The 13,946-nt window shown below is 45.1% G+C and overlaps 1 protein-coding gene across 1 annotated transcript in view; it reads right to left on the minus strand.

Annotated features, from left to right (window-relative positions):
• The window catches only part of agbl4 (AGBL carboxypeptidase 4), a gene marked incomplete at its 5' end in the record, with an annotated part of 446,034 nt that overhangs the window by 270,702 nt on the left and 161,386 nt on the right, over positions 1–13,946 (minus strand). Inside the window, one exon of the mRNA XM_080727779.1 lies at positions 3,378–3,472. Coding sequence (XP_080583905.1) covers positions 3,378–3,472 — 95 coding nt within the window. The remainder of the gene's footprint in view (positions 1–3,377; positions 3,473–13,946) is intronic.

The following is a 13,946-nucleotide window of genomic DNA, read 5'->3' on the forward strand; positions in this document are numbered from 1 at the left end:
GATTACTGTAGTGTTTAAAAGGCTTTGTTGAGAATCCCACTAATTAACATCCTGTACCTCAAAAAATGTGTGTAAAACTGCCTGATAGTATCATTATAAATAAACACAAACTTTGACAAATAAGGAAATTATATAATTCTCGATTACTAGTTAATGGCTTTAAACCTTGCATTACGATTTTAGGATGTAACTGTAGGTGATCATAGAAAAACAACGACGCGTGCCACGCATTGTGAGCTTGTAGATCTACTATTTTCTGTAAAATATTGTGAATGCTTTTCATCTGCTATTTTCAAAACAACAAGCTATTTAGGACAGCAACAATACACTGGCTCGAGCCGAGCTGTGTGTTGTAGGCTCATGAATGCGTGTTGGGCACTGGCAGATAGTCATACTGTATATCCTGATTAGCCTATCGTCGTTGTCGGGTGGAAACGTGGTATGTGAAAATGATTTAAACTAGTGATAATATCCGATACAAGCAAAGAAGCCTCGCACCGTGTAGATCTGCTATTTTAGCTAGTTTTGTGCAACAGTCTTATGATGAGGCATGGCTTTCATTTATGAAAAAAAAAACATGCACATTTGAAACTTGGAGATACAAGATTCTGCTGGACAATGACGCTATAGTGGACAATGGACAGTTCTTATGTATTTATGACAAGCAAGTGTGTAAATGCATTTTTCGCTGTAAAACTATTTGAACATAAAGGAGTAATAATACAGCTTTCATCTTGCACAAATACATAAATGAGCTACAGTACATTACATTATTTGCACATTGTGTGTGCGTGCTGCGTGTGGCATCTCAATAATGCATCATCCGTTTATGAGAACATCACTCTTCAGAATAACGAACAATCAAATGGTTATGTACATAAATATGTCCACGGCCCACCTTTATGATTAACGTCTTGCTTGTGTATCGCACTCTCGTTTGATAGAGACTGTGGCGTGTTTTAACTCGTATTGATACAACTTGTTTTGACTGTTCAATACGGCGCTCTGCCATCTTGAAATCAACCAATCAACTTTATTGTCACAACACAATTACAGGTAACGGTAAGGTGAAACTCTTGTTTATGCAGGCTTCCACGTTTGCAGCTCAGGGAGCACGAAGAAAATAATTAGCAGTAAAGAATGATAAAAATAGGTTTCTGGTGCCCGCTGGCCTGGTGGTAAAGGCGCATAACACATACTAGGCTATGGTGCCTGCTGGCGTCACCGGTTTGGTTCCCGATCCGGACCACCTTTGCCGGGTGTCGTTCCCCATCTTTCTCCCCGTTTCCTATCAGTCTACTGTCCTATCAAATAAAGGCAAAAAGCCCAAAAGACAAATCTTTAAAATCAGTTTCAATCAATACAAAAGGTCCTAAAACAATCAGCATGTCAGTATCATGTTGCTTTAAAGTCATTGGTTTTGTTTAGCAACCTGAGAGCTGCTAGATAAAAACTCTGCCACAGTCTGTTGTTATGGCTCATGATACTCCGGTATCGCTTGTCGAGTCGAGGGTGCGGCAGTGGGTCGAATAGACTGTGGCGGGGGTGATGTCTGATGATACTGTCTTCGCTACTTCGCAACAACAACTTCGCAGCAACACGCTTCTGCTCTTCCGGTCGTCCCTTCACAATAAAGTGTATCCCCTTTACCTCCCAATGCACCACAGGTTAGGAAATAGGTGTAACTTAACGGCGTGTGTATTTGAGGGAGAGAGCGAGCGAAACAGACAGCGGACGAGTGAGAAAGAGAGAGAAAGAAAGCCGTGTTCAACACACCACCGGCAGGAGCGGGCCCCCCACCCCACTGGCCCCGGTGTGACTGCACAGGCAATTTCTACGTGTCATTATTTCGACTAAGGGTTAGGGTTAGGATTAGGGTTAGGTTTAGGCATAGTTTTACTAAGGTTAGGGTAAGAGTCTGGGTTAGGTTTAGGCATAGTGGTTAACATTCACCAGGTTAGCATTCACCAGCGTCGGCAGGTTAGCATTTCACCAGGTTAACATTCACCTGCGTCGAACAAATGGAACGTCGAACAAATGTTAGTTGCAATATCGACACGCTCCCCAACTGCACCCCTATATAGTTACGCCAGTGGCGCTGAGCGAGAGTCACAACAGAGAAACTCCCAACGCAAAGTTGACTCAGTGAGCTCCAGCTGTATCATGTGTGTTGTGTTGTGTTGTGTTGTGTTGTGTTGTGGACAGCAGTTCATCTCTCCTCTCTACCATGTCACCCGCTGTCTCTTCCCATTAGCCTGCGACCGGTGCGTGGCGGTGCTATACGGTGAGTTCTGGGCTCCGAGGCTGGCAGAACGCAGACAGCTCAGGGTGGCAGATGCCTGGCGTTCCCGTGGATGCCCTCCGCCGGCCGATGACAGATGTCAGAGATCCTGTTGGACGGCCACACTTCATCACGCCACCCTGTTCCCCCTCCTCGCCCCGCTGGCTCCACCAGCCTGTCTGGCAGACGCCTCGCACCCAACCCCAACTGCACCAGACCCCCCCCCCCCCCCGTTCCCTTCTTGCCACACCTTTGTGCACACACACACCACTTACACGCACACACCACTTACGCGCACAAGCACCTCTGCATCTGTCAGTCAGCCGTTATTACCTCCGACAGCCATCATGCCGCCAACCAACGGATCACATGCTAATGGGCCTAGACGCTTCCACTCTGGAAATCTAAAGCATCAGTCTTTAGGCTGTGTGTGTGTGTGTGTGTGTGTGTGTGTGTGTGTGTGTGTGTGTGTGTGTGTGTGTGTGTGTGTGTGTGTGTGTGTGTGTGTGTGTGTGTGTGTGTGTGTGTGTGTGTGTGTGTGTGAGTGCAGTCAGGGTGGATTGTACAAGCTAGTCATCGGACAGACCAAAGAACTGCTTTCTCAAAGTTTGGGAGAAAACTGCAGTGGTTCTCAAAGGAGTAGGAGCCCAGGGGAACCCCAGCTACATTTGGTAAAAATTCCAAAATGCCGGCTTCATTCCAGCCGCCATAAACATCTGTATTACATTAATTACTTACTTACTTAATGCCGGCTGGAATATAGGGCAGCAACAAAGGATTTACATCCTGTCTGTTCTGGGCCAGTATAGCTATACAGTAGCTATTTGAAAATAGTGATCTAATAGATCACTATATTGCAAATCTAGAAATCTACAAAACATTTGTACGATTTGGAATATTTTAGCAACACAATGGGGGCCAGGGACTACTCCATCTTGTATGGAGGTGCCAGGGCACAAATATTATCAGATGGGGGTCTGGCCCCATGCAGCCAAAATGTATTTGTATGAAAAAGCTGATTTGCAGCGTATGTCTGCGGATGCTATTGTTGTTTTTTGTGGTTGCTGGTGTTGTTGTTAATGTTTTATCGACCTACCATTTGGGCCTGCTGGTAGACTTGACCACTGGAGACATGCCATCTCTGTACAGGCTCTTGGTCTTGGAGAAGTTGACCACGTTGAAAATCACCCTCTGAAAGACAAGCATATCATTTAAATTAATAGCTAGAACACAGCTGAAGAATGAACACCATAACATCTCAAATGCAGTTTCATACCAGAGGAAAAGGTATAATTAATCAGTTCTCTACTAATTTTCTTCCCCATCACACAGATGCACACATGCGCGCGCACGCACACACACACACACACACACACACACACACACACACACACACACACACACACACACACACACACACACACACACACACACACACACACACACACACACACACACAGAGAGAGAAAAATATGAACCTGGCCACTAAAATAGAAACCAACACAGGATTTTTGAAATGCCACCACCAGCATCACGGCAAAATGATGACAGATTATCAGCACAATGAGGAGATAAGGCAGCTGTAATGTCCCTCACATGACCCCATGTAGCAGTACAAAGCCCCCGATAAAAGGCAGCATCTCTGGTAGCACCAGCTTCTAATCTGGCCACCGCACCATGGCGGTTCCCTGGCGGGAATGTTGCCTGCCCGGCCCAAACTGATGCTCAGCCATGGCCTGCATAGAGCAGCAACAACCAAGGTGGCAGGCTTTAAAGTTCCCCTATAGCCCAAGGACAGGGCTCGCTTCCCTGGCAAAAAATAAGTAAAAATAGTCTCCTCATAAGCTCTCCATGATTAGGATCTGGAGGAGTGAGAAAAACATGCAGAAAGAAGTAACTAACCAAATAAATAAATAAATAGGCAGAATGAATGGTGATGGCAATACCGAGGGGTGGGTGGGGTGCAGTAAATGAATCCCATTGATGGAGCATATCAAATTACCAACTAAGTCCAGGTGGTGAAAGTTAACTGGGTGCTACTGAAATCCTATTACAGACTCCCTCCTTCCCCTCCATTTCTCCTCCTCCCAACACCATCCCTCCCTCCCTCCCTCCCTCCCTCCCCACCCCACCCCCCACACCATCCCTCTCTCCCCCTCCTCCTCCCCCCTGCCTAGCATCAGAGGAGCGGGGGATTGGGGATTGTGGCAGGCTGATTCAGACTTAGGTAAAATGACATCTAACTGATGTTGAGACTGGCAGCGGGCTCCTGTAGCGGGGAGATAAGACCATTGCTGCTGGCATTTCAATTACACTTTACTGCCCCGCACATCTGTTGCAAGAGCTGCTTTTCAGCCTTTTCCCCTCAGGCAAATACTGCCTTATTCTCTCCACTGGTTTGCACTGGCTGCACAGTCTCTCTCTCTCTCTCTCTCTCTCTCTCTCTCTCTCTCTCTCTCTCTCTCTCTCTCTCTCTCTCTCTCTCTCTCTCTCTCTCTCTCTCTCTCTCTCTCTCTCTCTCTCTCTCTCTCTCTCTCTCTCTCTCTCTCTCTCTCTCTCTCTCTCTCTCTCTCTCTCTCTCTCTCCTTCTCTCTCTTTCTTTCTCTTCATTCATTATCCACGACAAATTCAGATTGTCTCCTTCCTTTAGCTTGGCTTTTTCTACCGGATGTAATCTATTTGTTAGGCTTGTTTAACTCAGCAGGAAGAGGTGGACCGACAGACAGACAGACAGACAGACAGACAGACAGACAGACAGACAGACAGACAGACAGACAGACAGATAGAGATGAAGTTGAAGGAAAGAGCATGAGTGCAAATAGACAGACACACAGACACACAGATAGGGCTGACGGCCTGATAAGCACACAACAATAAAGGTGTGAGAGAAGTAGGCACACAGAGAGACAGCTAGTTAGACAGACAGACAGACGGATGGAGATGGGGGCACTATAGACTGGATGGGCAGGTGTGATGAAGACAGGTACTGTAGGTCACAGGTTCTCAACCTTTTTAGGCCGCAACCCCCAAAAGAATCATATTTTAACGGAGGACCCCTCACCCTGACGAGCACTAAGTGTCGAGGCATTACATTTTGTATCCACCTGTTTCCGCGGGAGTTTACTGGAGATTATTTGGACCTGTTTGGACCACACTTCCGGTTTAACAGCAGACATACAAGCTCACGTCGCGTCGCAGATGCAAACGTTGTGAGCTTGTAAATCACACTCGGCTGTGGCGCCGGAAGCTCGGTACAGCGTCTGCGCAATGCACTATGGGGCGTTGGAAAGTCGTGGATATCACGGCTCTGAGGCGTTGTGAGCATGTAGATCAGCTATTTTCACAATTTTGGTGACTAATATTTGACCATTTGACTAAAGTTTAATTTGTCATTTCAGAGGTTTTAAAAATCACTTAAATTGTCACTTTAGAAATGTGCTATACACTTAAACTCTATGTTGGTTTGTTTACTGTTGAGTGAGAGAACAATGTTGCACATGAAGTTAATCATCTGGGGACCACCCAAAATAATATGGGTCCCGACCCACAGGTTGAGAACCACTACTGTAGGGTGAGAGGCACAAAACTCTCTCTCTCTCTCTGTCTCTCTCTGTGTCTCTCTCTCTGTGTCTCTCTGATTTCACTGGAGCCTAAATGATTAGAAGAGGATCCATTGTTCCCGTGGCGAGGCGGTGGATACATTAAAAAAAAGACTTGTCTCTCACAAACAAGACAACACAGTGGGATAGTTGATAACACACGAGAGCTCGATAGCAAGGTAGGCACAGCCTGGAAGACTTTACTAACAAGCACCAAGTGTGCTGTGGGTGGAACAGAGACAAGATGAGAGGCTGCATATCAGCCTGATTTCATCCTTTACAAAAGGAGGACGGCATTGTACCAAAAGCTTTGGAACAGGGCCTGTGTTGAGACCCATTGTTCTGTCAGGTCCGTGGTATGTGGTTTCCTCTATTCTCTGTGCAGTGCCTCGCCATCACTGCACTTGCAACAAGGTGACTGGTGATTTATCTGTGTACAAATGGACTTGTAAGGGTCTCCAACTATCAGGGTTAAGTTACCACGGAGGGTTTTAAGTGATTGGATCTTTATGTCAGTGGTTTTCAACCTGTGGGTCGGGACCCCCAGAGGGGTCCCCAAATTATTTTTGGGGGGGGAGTCCCCAGATGATTAACCTTAATGTGCAACATTGTTTTCTCACTCAACAGTAAACAAACCAACATAAAGTTTAAGTGTATAGAGGGTATCTGCACATTTCTAAACTGAGTATTTAAGGACTTTTTAAGTGGTCCCCACTTCAAATATGATTATTTTTGGGGGTTGAGGCCTGAAAAGGTTGAGAACCACTGGTCTATTCTCTGTGCAGTGCCTCACCATCACTGCACTTGCAACAAACAACCTGATTGGTGATTTATTTGTGTACAAATGGACTTGTAAGGGTCTTTAACTATCAGGGTTAAGTTACCACGGAGGGTTTTTGCAACTGGTACTTGCAACTTCTCCGTTTAACTAAAACTAGACCTGTCCCCGAAGAGCGCCGGCATCTTCAGAGACCACGGGAACGATTTTAAGTCGGCAACAGTGCAAGCTGGGAATCTAACACCCATTGTACCCATCGTCAGAGTACCCAGTGCCGTATCCAGTAACATACGACCGATCGACCAAATATGGAGATAGAGGATCCCTGATATTGCCAGAAACTGATGATGCCATGTCGATGATGTACAGATGTGCCATTTCAAAACCTCGAAATTTGCTGTACTTTTCCTGCATTTGTTTCCGGAAATACTTGCTTTCCAAGGTTCTTTTAACTGTTTGTTAATTCTTCTCTTTTGTTACTGAAAACAAAACAAGTCACTTTTCAACACTTCTTTTCATTGGAAAAAATAATCTGAACAGCATTTACGTAACAACACCTTTACAAATGCCCTCTTTTCTAACTGTCTAACAATTTACTGACAATCCACTGTCTTGCCAATGGCATGTCGTGTGAAGTTCTCAAGTGGCACATCTGTACAAGGGAAGAAATGGGAGACAGATGGAGCCACGGACAGTTCACAGACAAACAGAGGACTTCCGTGCATTGCCCTAAAAAATAATGGAGTTTTATTGTGCCACTACTTATACTGATGCCGCAGCACAAATGTTATGCAAACCTAGGCCAATACGTGCACCCGATGCAGGCCAGGCACACTCAACACTCACACACACACGCACGCTCACACACACTTTTTATTTGTATTTGTACTGACAGACAGGAACAGATAGAGAAGGGCACTGTTGGTTTGATTTTTAGGTTCACAACAAGGGTTGGTCCAACCAAATTCCTAATTGGCATTGCACACGCACGCACGCACGCACGCACGCACACACACGCACACGCACACACGCACACGCACACACACACACACACACACACACACACACACACACACACACCAAGGACCAATTTGGAAGCCCAATTTCTGTGTGATTTTGTAGATGGCGAATGTCTGATGTGTGCATGTGTGTGTGTGTGTGTGTGTGTGTGTGTGTGTGTGTGTGTGTGTGTGTGTGTGTGTGTGTGTGTGTGTGTGTGTCTGTGTGTGCTGATCACTACCCTGGAAGATTTAATTAGGTTGGGAGCAGTTAGAAGAGATTAACATCCATGCTGTCTGAGCTGTCATGTCGCCGGAGCGTGTCAAAGCTCTCCACCATCTCCATCAGAGCCGCACGCCACGCTGGAACAGGTGTCTCTGCGGTGCCACCGCGCACACACATTCATACCACAGTAGAAAATAACACATTAACACGCTGGCCGTGCCGTTTACCAAGTTGTTAATAAACTATTCAATCAATTGGCGATGGCTATGATAAAGACCCTTTTCCCAGCTTTGCTCAGGTATGCACTGCTTTCAACCTACAGCAATCTGACTTTTTTTGTTTTAGGCGAATGATAGACACCTATCTGAAGGTTCTGAATATGTGTTAACTCAAATCAGATTAACATAACTTTTCCATGGGATGACAATCTATTCACATGGTTCACTGAAGTCCCTGTTCTCTGTAATCCTTTTGTGCAGACTTTTCATTATTCAAAGTTTCATTATTGCCTACAACACAATACTCCTTCAGAATAAACAATTCAACTTAAATTGTAATAAGAGTGGTTTTGGACATACAAGGTTTCCACGCTACAACGACGATATATTTTTTTGACTTTGACTGCAGTAGTCAGAGCTGTCTCAGATCATTTGGAAGTTTTTCCAGCATAGTGTGTGAGGCATAACTAAACGCTGCCTCACCTGTTTGTTCTAAGTCTGGGAACAGTTAGTAGACAGGTCCCAGACGACCTACGTAAGACTTCTCCAGAATTCATAACATAAAAGCAAGTCTAGGAATAGAACTACTGTTTAGCATTTGCTGAGTGAAAGACACTGCTCTAACAATAGGGTGTCAAGAGGATGTTTTCTATTTTGCATAGTGAATTTTGGTTTACAGTAATTGAACCACAATTATTCCACCCAAGACGTTTTAGGTGTCTGAGTATTTTGTAACCCTGACCTCTCTGTTAAGTGTTAACATTTTAAACACAACAGCCAGCCATCCAGCCATCCATCCAGCCATCCATCCAGCCAGCCAGCCAGGGCCCGGCCCTAAAATAGCCTTGCTGCTGCTTCTGCTGTTGCTGGTGGACGGGATAATGGTTGGCCCCAAACGTTGTCTTTTGATCTGCATCGATCCAGCATGTGGTCAGATAGCCTTGCTTCCAGGAAGGAACCAAGACGATTAATTATTAAAGAAAACAGGCTAAAAGAGGATACCAATACTTAGATATACAGATAGAATTAACTTTTGTTTTGCAGTGGTGGGGAGGGTGTAATATAGAGTAGATATCTTTTACACAGCAGCACAGCTACAATGTCTGTCTACAACAGATGCATTTATTTCAAGTTTTCAACATATTATGTACTGTTAATATTTAATGATAAAGTTTGAACTAACAGATTATAAGCATAAAAGTTCTTTCAGCAGTAACTCTATAACCAAAACAAACAATCTCCCCAAATATAATAATGCAAGATCACAGTGGTTGAAATAACACTCCCACAAAGTGATTTGATGCACATATAAAATGCCATGCTATAATCTAAAATAGCTGAAAAGGAATGCTATATACAGTACAGTACAGCTCTCAGGTGAGGCAGGACACTGTGGTTCACTGAAGCACATTGGCTAACCTGTGGTTTCCCCACAACAGAGCAGAGCTGTGAACCCTGTCCATAGCCATCAGAGGCAGGCAGGCTGATAGCTGCTGGCAGCTCTGCCTGTTCCTCTCCTGCTGTCTTTGATCACCTGATCCCTGACACACAGCTAGCCAGCCAGTACCACTGTACTGAATCCTACCTGCCACGCACACAGGGTCATACACACCTCCAGTACACAGGCACCTAATATACAGTGCAGCAGCAAGTCCTCAAAAAAGGCCTTTTTATACCCCTCCCAGAGTTAGAACAAAATGTTTTTTTCTTATCTTTAGGATCTCCTATTAATGAAATGAAAATTTATTTTGGGGCTAAATTCGTTTTTCTGAAAAAGGCCAGTCTGAATGAGGGAAAGGCGACAAAAAAGCCTATAAGTTCAGAATGCTCACTATAGTCTTCATCAATGATGCATTTATTTTTTCTTGCAAATGAGAGAAAGTAAAGGAGTCCTCTTTCCCTATCAGCAAAAAAGTACAATTTCCGCCTAATTCGTGTTTCATTTCCCCAAAAAATTGAATATTCGAAGCTTCGTTCGAAGGCACGGTATTCGAATTTGAAAAATAAATTTGAATAATCGGCCGCGGCCATTTGTCCTTTGGGGGGGGGCGCGTGCCTTAGCTTGCATGCGCCTCGCTCCACTCTAGCGTGATAGCGTCACCCCCTTTTCACACACGTGTTAACATTAATAACAAGCCAACAACAACAAGAGCATGCATGAAGCCATCAGAATGGACGCCGATGATTCAAAGAAAAGAAAAGACAGCGCGCTGTCACATATGTGACACCAATGTCTGAGTAACATCACCCAATGCAACTATGCGATGCAGTCACACATTTCTTTGCCAAACCAATGTCGGTGTAACATCCATGCATGCAGTTGCTGACTTCCACACGCTGACAGACACACAACTCAACGCAAGGAAACAAACAGCGAAAATTGGATTTTACAAAACGGACCCCGTAAGCGTCGATCCCGTTTTAAAGAGGAAAAAAGAGCTTAAAACCAACTTGCTAGGGTTACGTTGTTGTGGTGTTGATGATGACAAGTTTATATCGGATCTGCAAGCTCACTAGTCGCACCCGCATAGAGTACGTTGTCTGAGCCTGACCGTCAGCTTTCGGTTGATGAGTGTGGAACGTTAAATCAGACACACTGCAGTGCAATTATTTACTATAAAATCTACTATTACATTTGCGTGTACAGTACACCTTGGGACTTGGGAGTTAATCTGTTTGTTATATAGGGCTCTTGAGTCGCGCTGCAGTGTTTGCTGTTGCAGCCGCGATGTGTTACATTACAGACGTGATGTGATTATGTCAATCCTACTGTACTGCAAAAACACTTTTCTTTAATATAGAAAACATTCGTATCATAGCCTATTCTTCTTCTTCTTCCTCGTTGTATTGTTGTATTTAATGAAAATAGGGAGCTTTATTATGAGGAAAAAACTGGTGTGTTTTCCCTTTTAAAATTGGGTAAATCGCGCATTTTTAAACACATTTCCGGTTATCACTTATGTAACCGATAAACTTTTGCTCCCCCCCCCCCGGTCGCCGTCACCGAAGCTTCGAAGTTCGCTCGATTTCCTCGAACGAGCTTCGATTGCAAAAAATTCAATCGAAGGTCAGCCCTATGTGACAATGGGAAAGTACACAACATTTAAAAGTACATGACCATTAAAGCACGCGGGTGAGTAACGCGGAGGCGGGAATTTAGATATGGAAGGAACGCCATAAGCACGCACACGCACACGCACACACTATATATACATCACTTGTAGGGACATTACATAGACTTCCATTCATTTTTATGCAAGTCCTGTGGCCTTACCCTAACCTCTATCCCTAAACCTAACCCCTAACCCTAACCCTAACCCTAACCCTAAACCTAACCCAAACCCTAACCGTTGTGGGGACCTACTATTTTGTCCCCACACTGTCAGAGGTCCCCTGCAGGTGGTTGTGTGAACATGCGTTTAGTCCCCATAAGTATAGCTAGACAAACTCACTTGCACTAAAAGTACACGGTCACAGCTAGGTTCATTCCGGGTTAAAGGAGATGGTCAGTGTTGTCTTGCGCTGGCAAATAGGAAAGATTGTCTTCTGTACATAACAGAAGTCTTATAGGTATTGGCCCAACATGCAGCTTGTTTATGTCCAGCAGTCAAAAAGAAACAGGGAGCTGTGGCAGTTTGGGGCGGCTCCCCGTGGTATTAAAGTGAGGGCCTGTCTCCTGCAGCCCAGCGTTAAGCTCCTGTAAGCCGGCTGACAGAGAGGAAGGGCCCTGGCTGGTAATGGAAGGGGATAACGGTATGACAGGTGAACAGAGAACGACAGCCTGAGGTCATGGCTGTTATGGGCAAAGTCGTGTCATTGTGTGTGTGTGTGTGTGTGCGTGCGTGTTCGTGTGCGTGCGTGTGCGTCTGTGTGTGTGTGTGTGTGTGTGTGTGTGTGTGTGTGTGTGTGTGTGTGTGTGTGTGTGTGTGTGTGTGTGTGTGTGTGTGTGTGTGCGCGCGTGTGTGCGTGTGTGTGCGCGTGTGTTGTGTGTCTGCATACAAAAAACAGGTCTGACTGCTTCAGGAGCTCAGAGTGTGTTTGACCCTGAGGACCTGAATGCCCTCAAAGCCACAGGCTGATGCTGTCCCTCACCCAAATGTCAGCGATGTCAACAACATGGCTAACACGACACTCCCTCCATTTTCTCGTTCTGTTTTGCCCCCTCCCCTCCCCTTGTCCCCTCCTGGTCCAAAATGATTCCTGTCTTTTTAGTCTGTGACCTCCCTCTTCTTCTTCTGTTGTTGCTGACTGCTCAGGACTTCAGGTCCCTGGTGACCAGTGTCAACACATGGTGAGGACAACACAAGAGGAGTACAGCGCTGTTTCTCAACCAGTGGTCCACAGACCACTAGTAGTGGTCCATGGCATAATAACACATTACATTAGATTAGAAAATGTTTTACATTTTAAAAATATGTGAAATAATATTTCATAAGCATGAGTCTATACCAATAGGCATAGTGTGGGAAAAGCTTGACATGTAACCATTATTGTAAAAGGCTTCACACATTGACTGCCAGGATTCAGCGCATTTTTCACCAACCTTTGAAGATTCGCTGATTATTCTGCGTCGCTCCGATCCGTCCACAGGAGCATTCAAAAGAAGCCTATGGCTGTGCTAGAATTGGAAAATAATCCTTGTCCATACGTGACTGTCCATTTGAAAGATAGAGGCTTCCGCATCAAAGTTGTGTCCAGCCCCTCGTGTTTCTTTTTTTTCTTTTTTTTGATACCTAAAAGCTTTTTTTAACGATTACGTCATCGATGTGTCAGGTGACTTCCAGGGGAATCGGAAAATATTTGGTGACCCATAGGCTAGCGAACAGCGTCAAAACACCGCAACTCGCTGTGTGCAACCAAATGTAAATGTTATGCGCTTATTACTGTATATATTATGTAGATTATTTGTGGAGAGGTGAGGTGGGGTGGTCCTAGACAGGATTGTAAGAGATATGCTAAGAGATACCGTATGCTAGGGGTCAAGAGCTCCAAAAAGGTTGAGAAAAAAAACAGGACAGGGTACAGGACACTTTGAAAGTATGTATGCGCGCGCGTCTAACATACAGATGGAAGGCCGCCGGGTCTATTGCCTCTCTTCCCAGTAGCTGTAGGCTGTCAGGTAGTGTCAGCTGTTGCTAGATTCCACTGGTGTGCAGTGCCTTCTTGCATGCACGCTACATAGTCCACAAAAGTGGCAATGCATCTACTGCACCTATACCGGTACTACAGTGACGATGGTAGTTACATCGGTAGGGCTGTCACGATTATGACATTTTACATGACGATTAATTGTTACTCAAATAATTGCGATTAACAATTTAATTGTATTTTTGTCGTTGACAATTACATTTCTGTTTGACGTTTAGGCTTTTAAGTTGCACATGGTAGATTGTGACACATAACCTAAGAAATTACTGACATATTTGACAACTTTATACTTATGCGACGCGTTGTGAGCTTATAGATCTGCAATTTCCACAATTTTTGACCTTTTTCACTGTTTTTGACCTTTTTTTTCAAATATAAAAAAAATTCAACATTATGACGATTATGTAATAATTGTGACAGCCCTATACATCGGAGCAGTTTAACGTCATGCCCAGGAATTGGTGCACGCACGCACGCACGCACGCACGCACGCACGCACGCACGCACGCACGCACGCACGCACGCACGCACGCACGCACGCACGCACGCACGCACGCACGCACGCACGCACGCACGCACGCACGCACGCACGCACGCACGCACGCACGCACGCACGCACGCACGCACGCACGCACGCACACACACACACACACACACACACACACACACACACACACACACACACACACACACACACA

This window comes from Nannobrachium achirus (genome assembly GCF_963921795.1).
Source record: "Nannobrachium achirus genome assembly, chromosome: 1".
NCBI lineage: Eukaryota > Metazoa > Chordata > Actinopteri > Myctophiformes > Myctophidae > Nannobrachium > Nannobrachium achirus.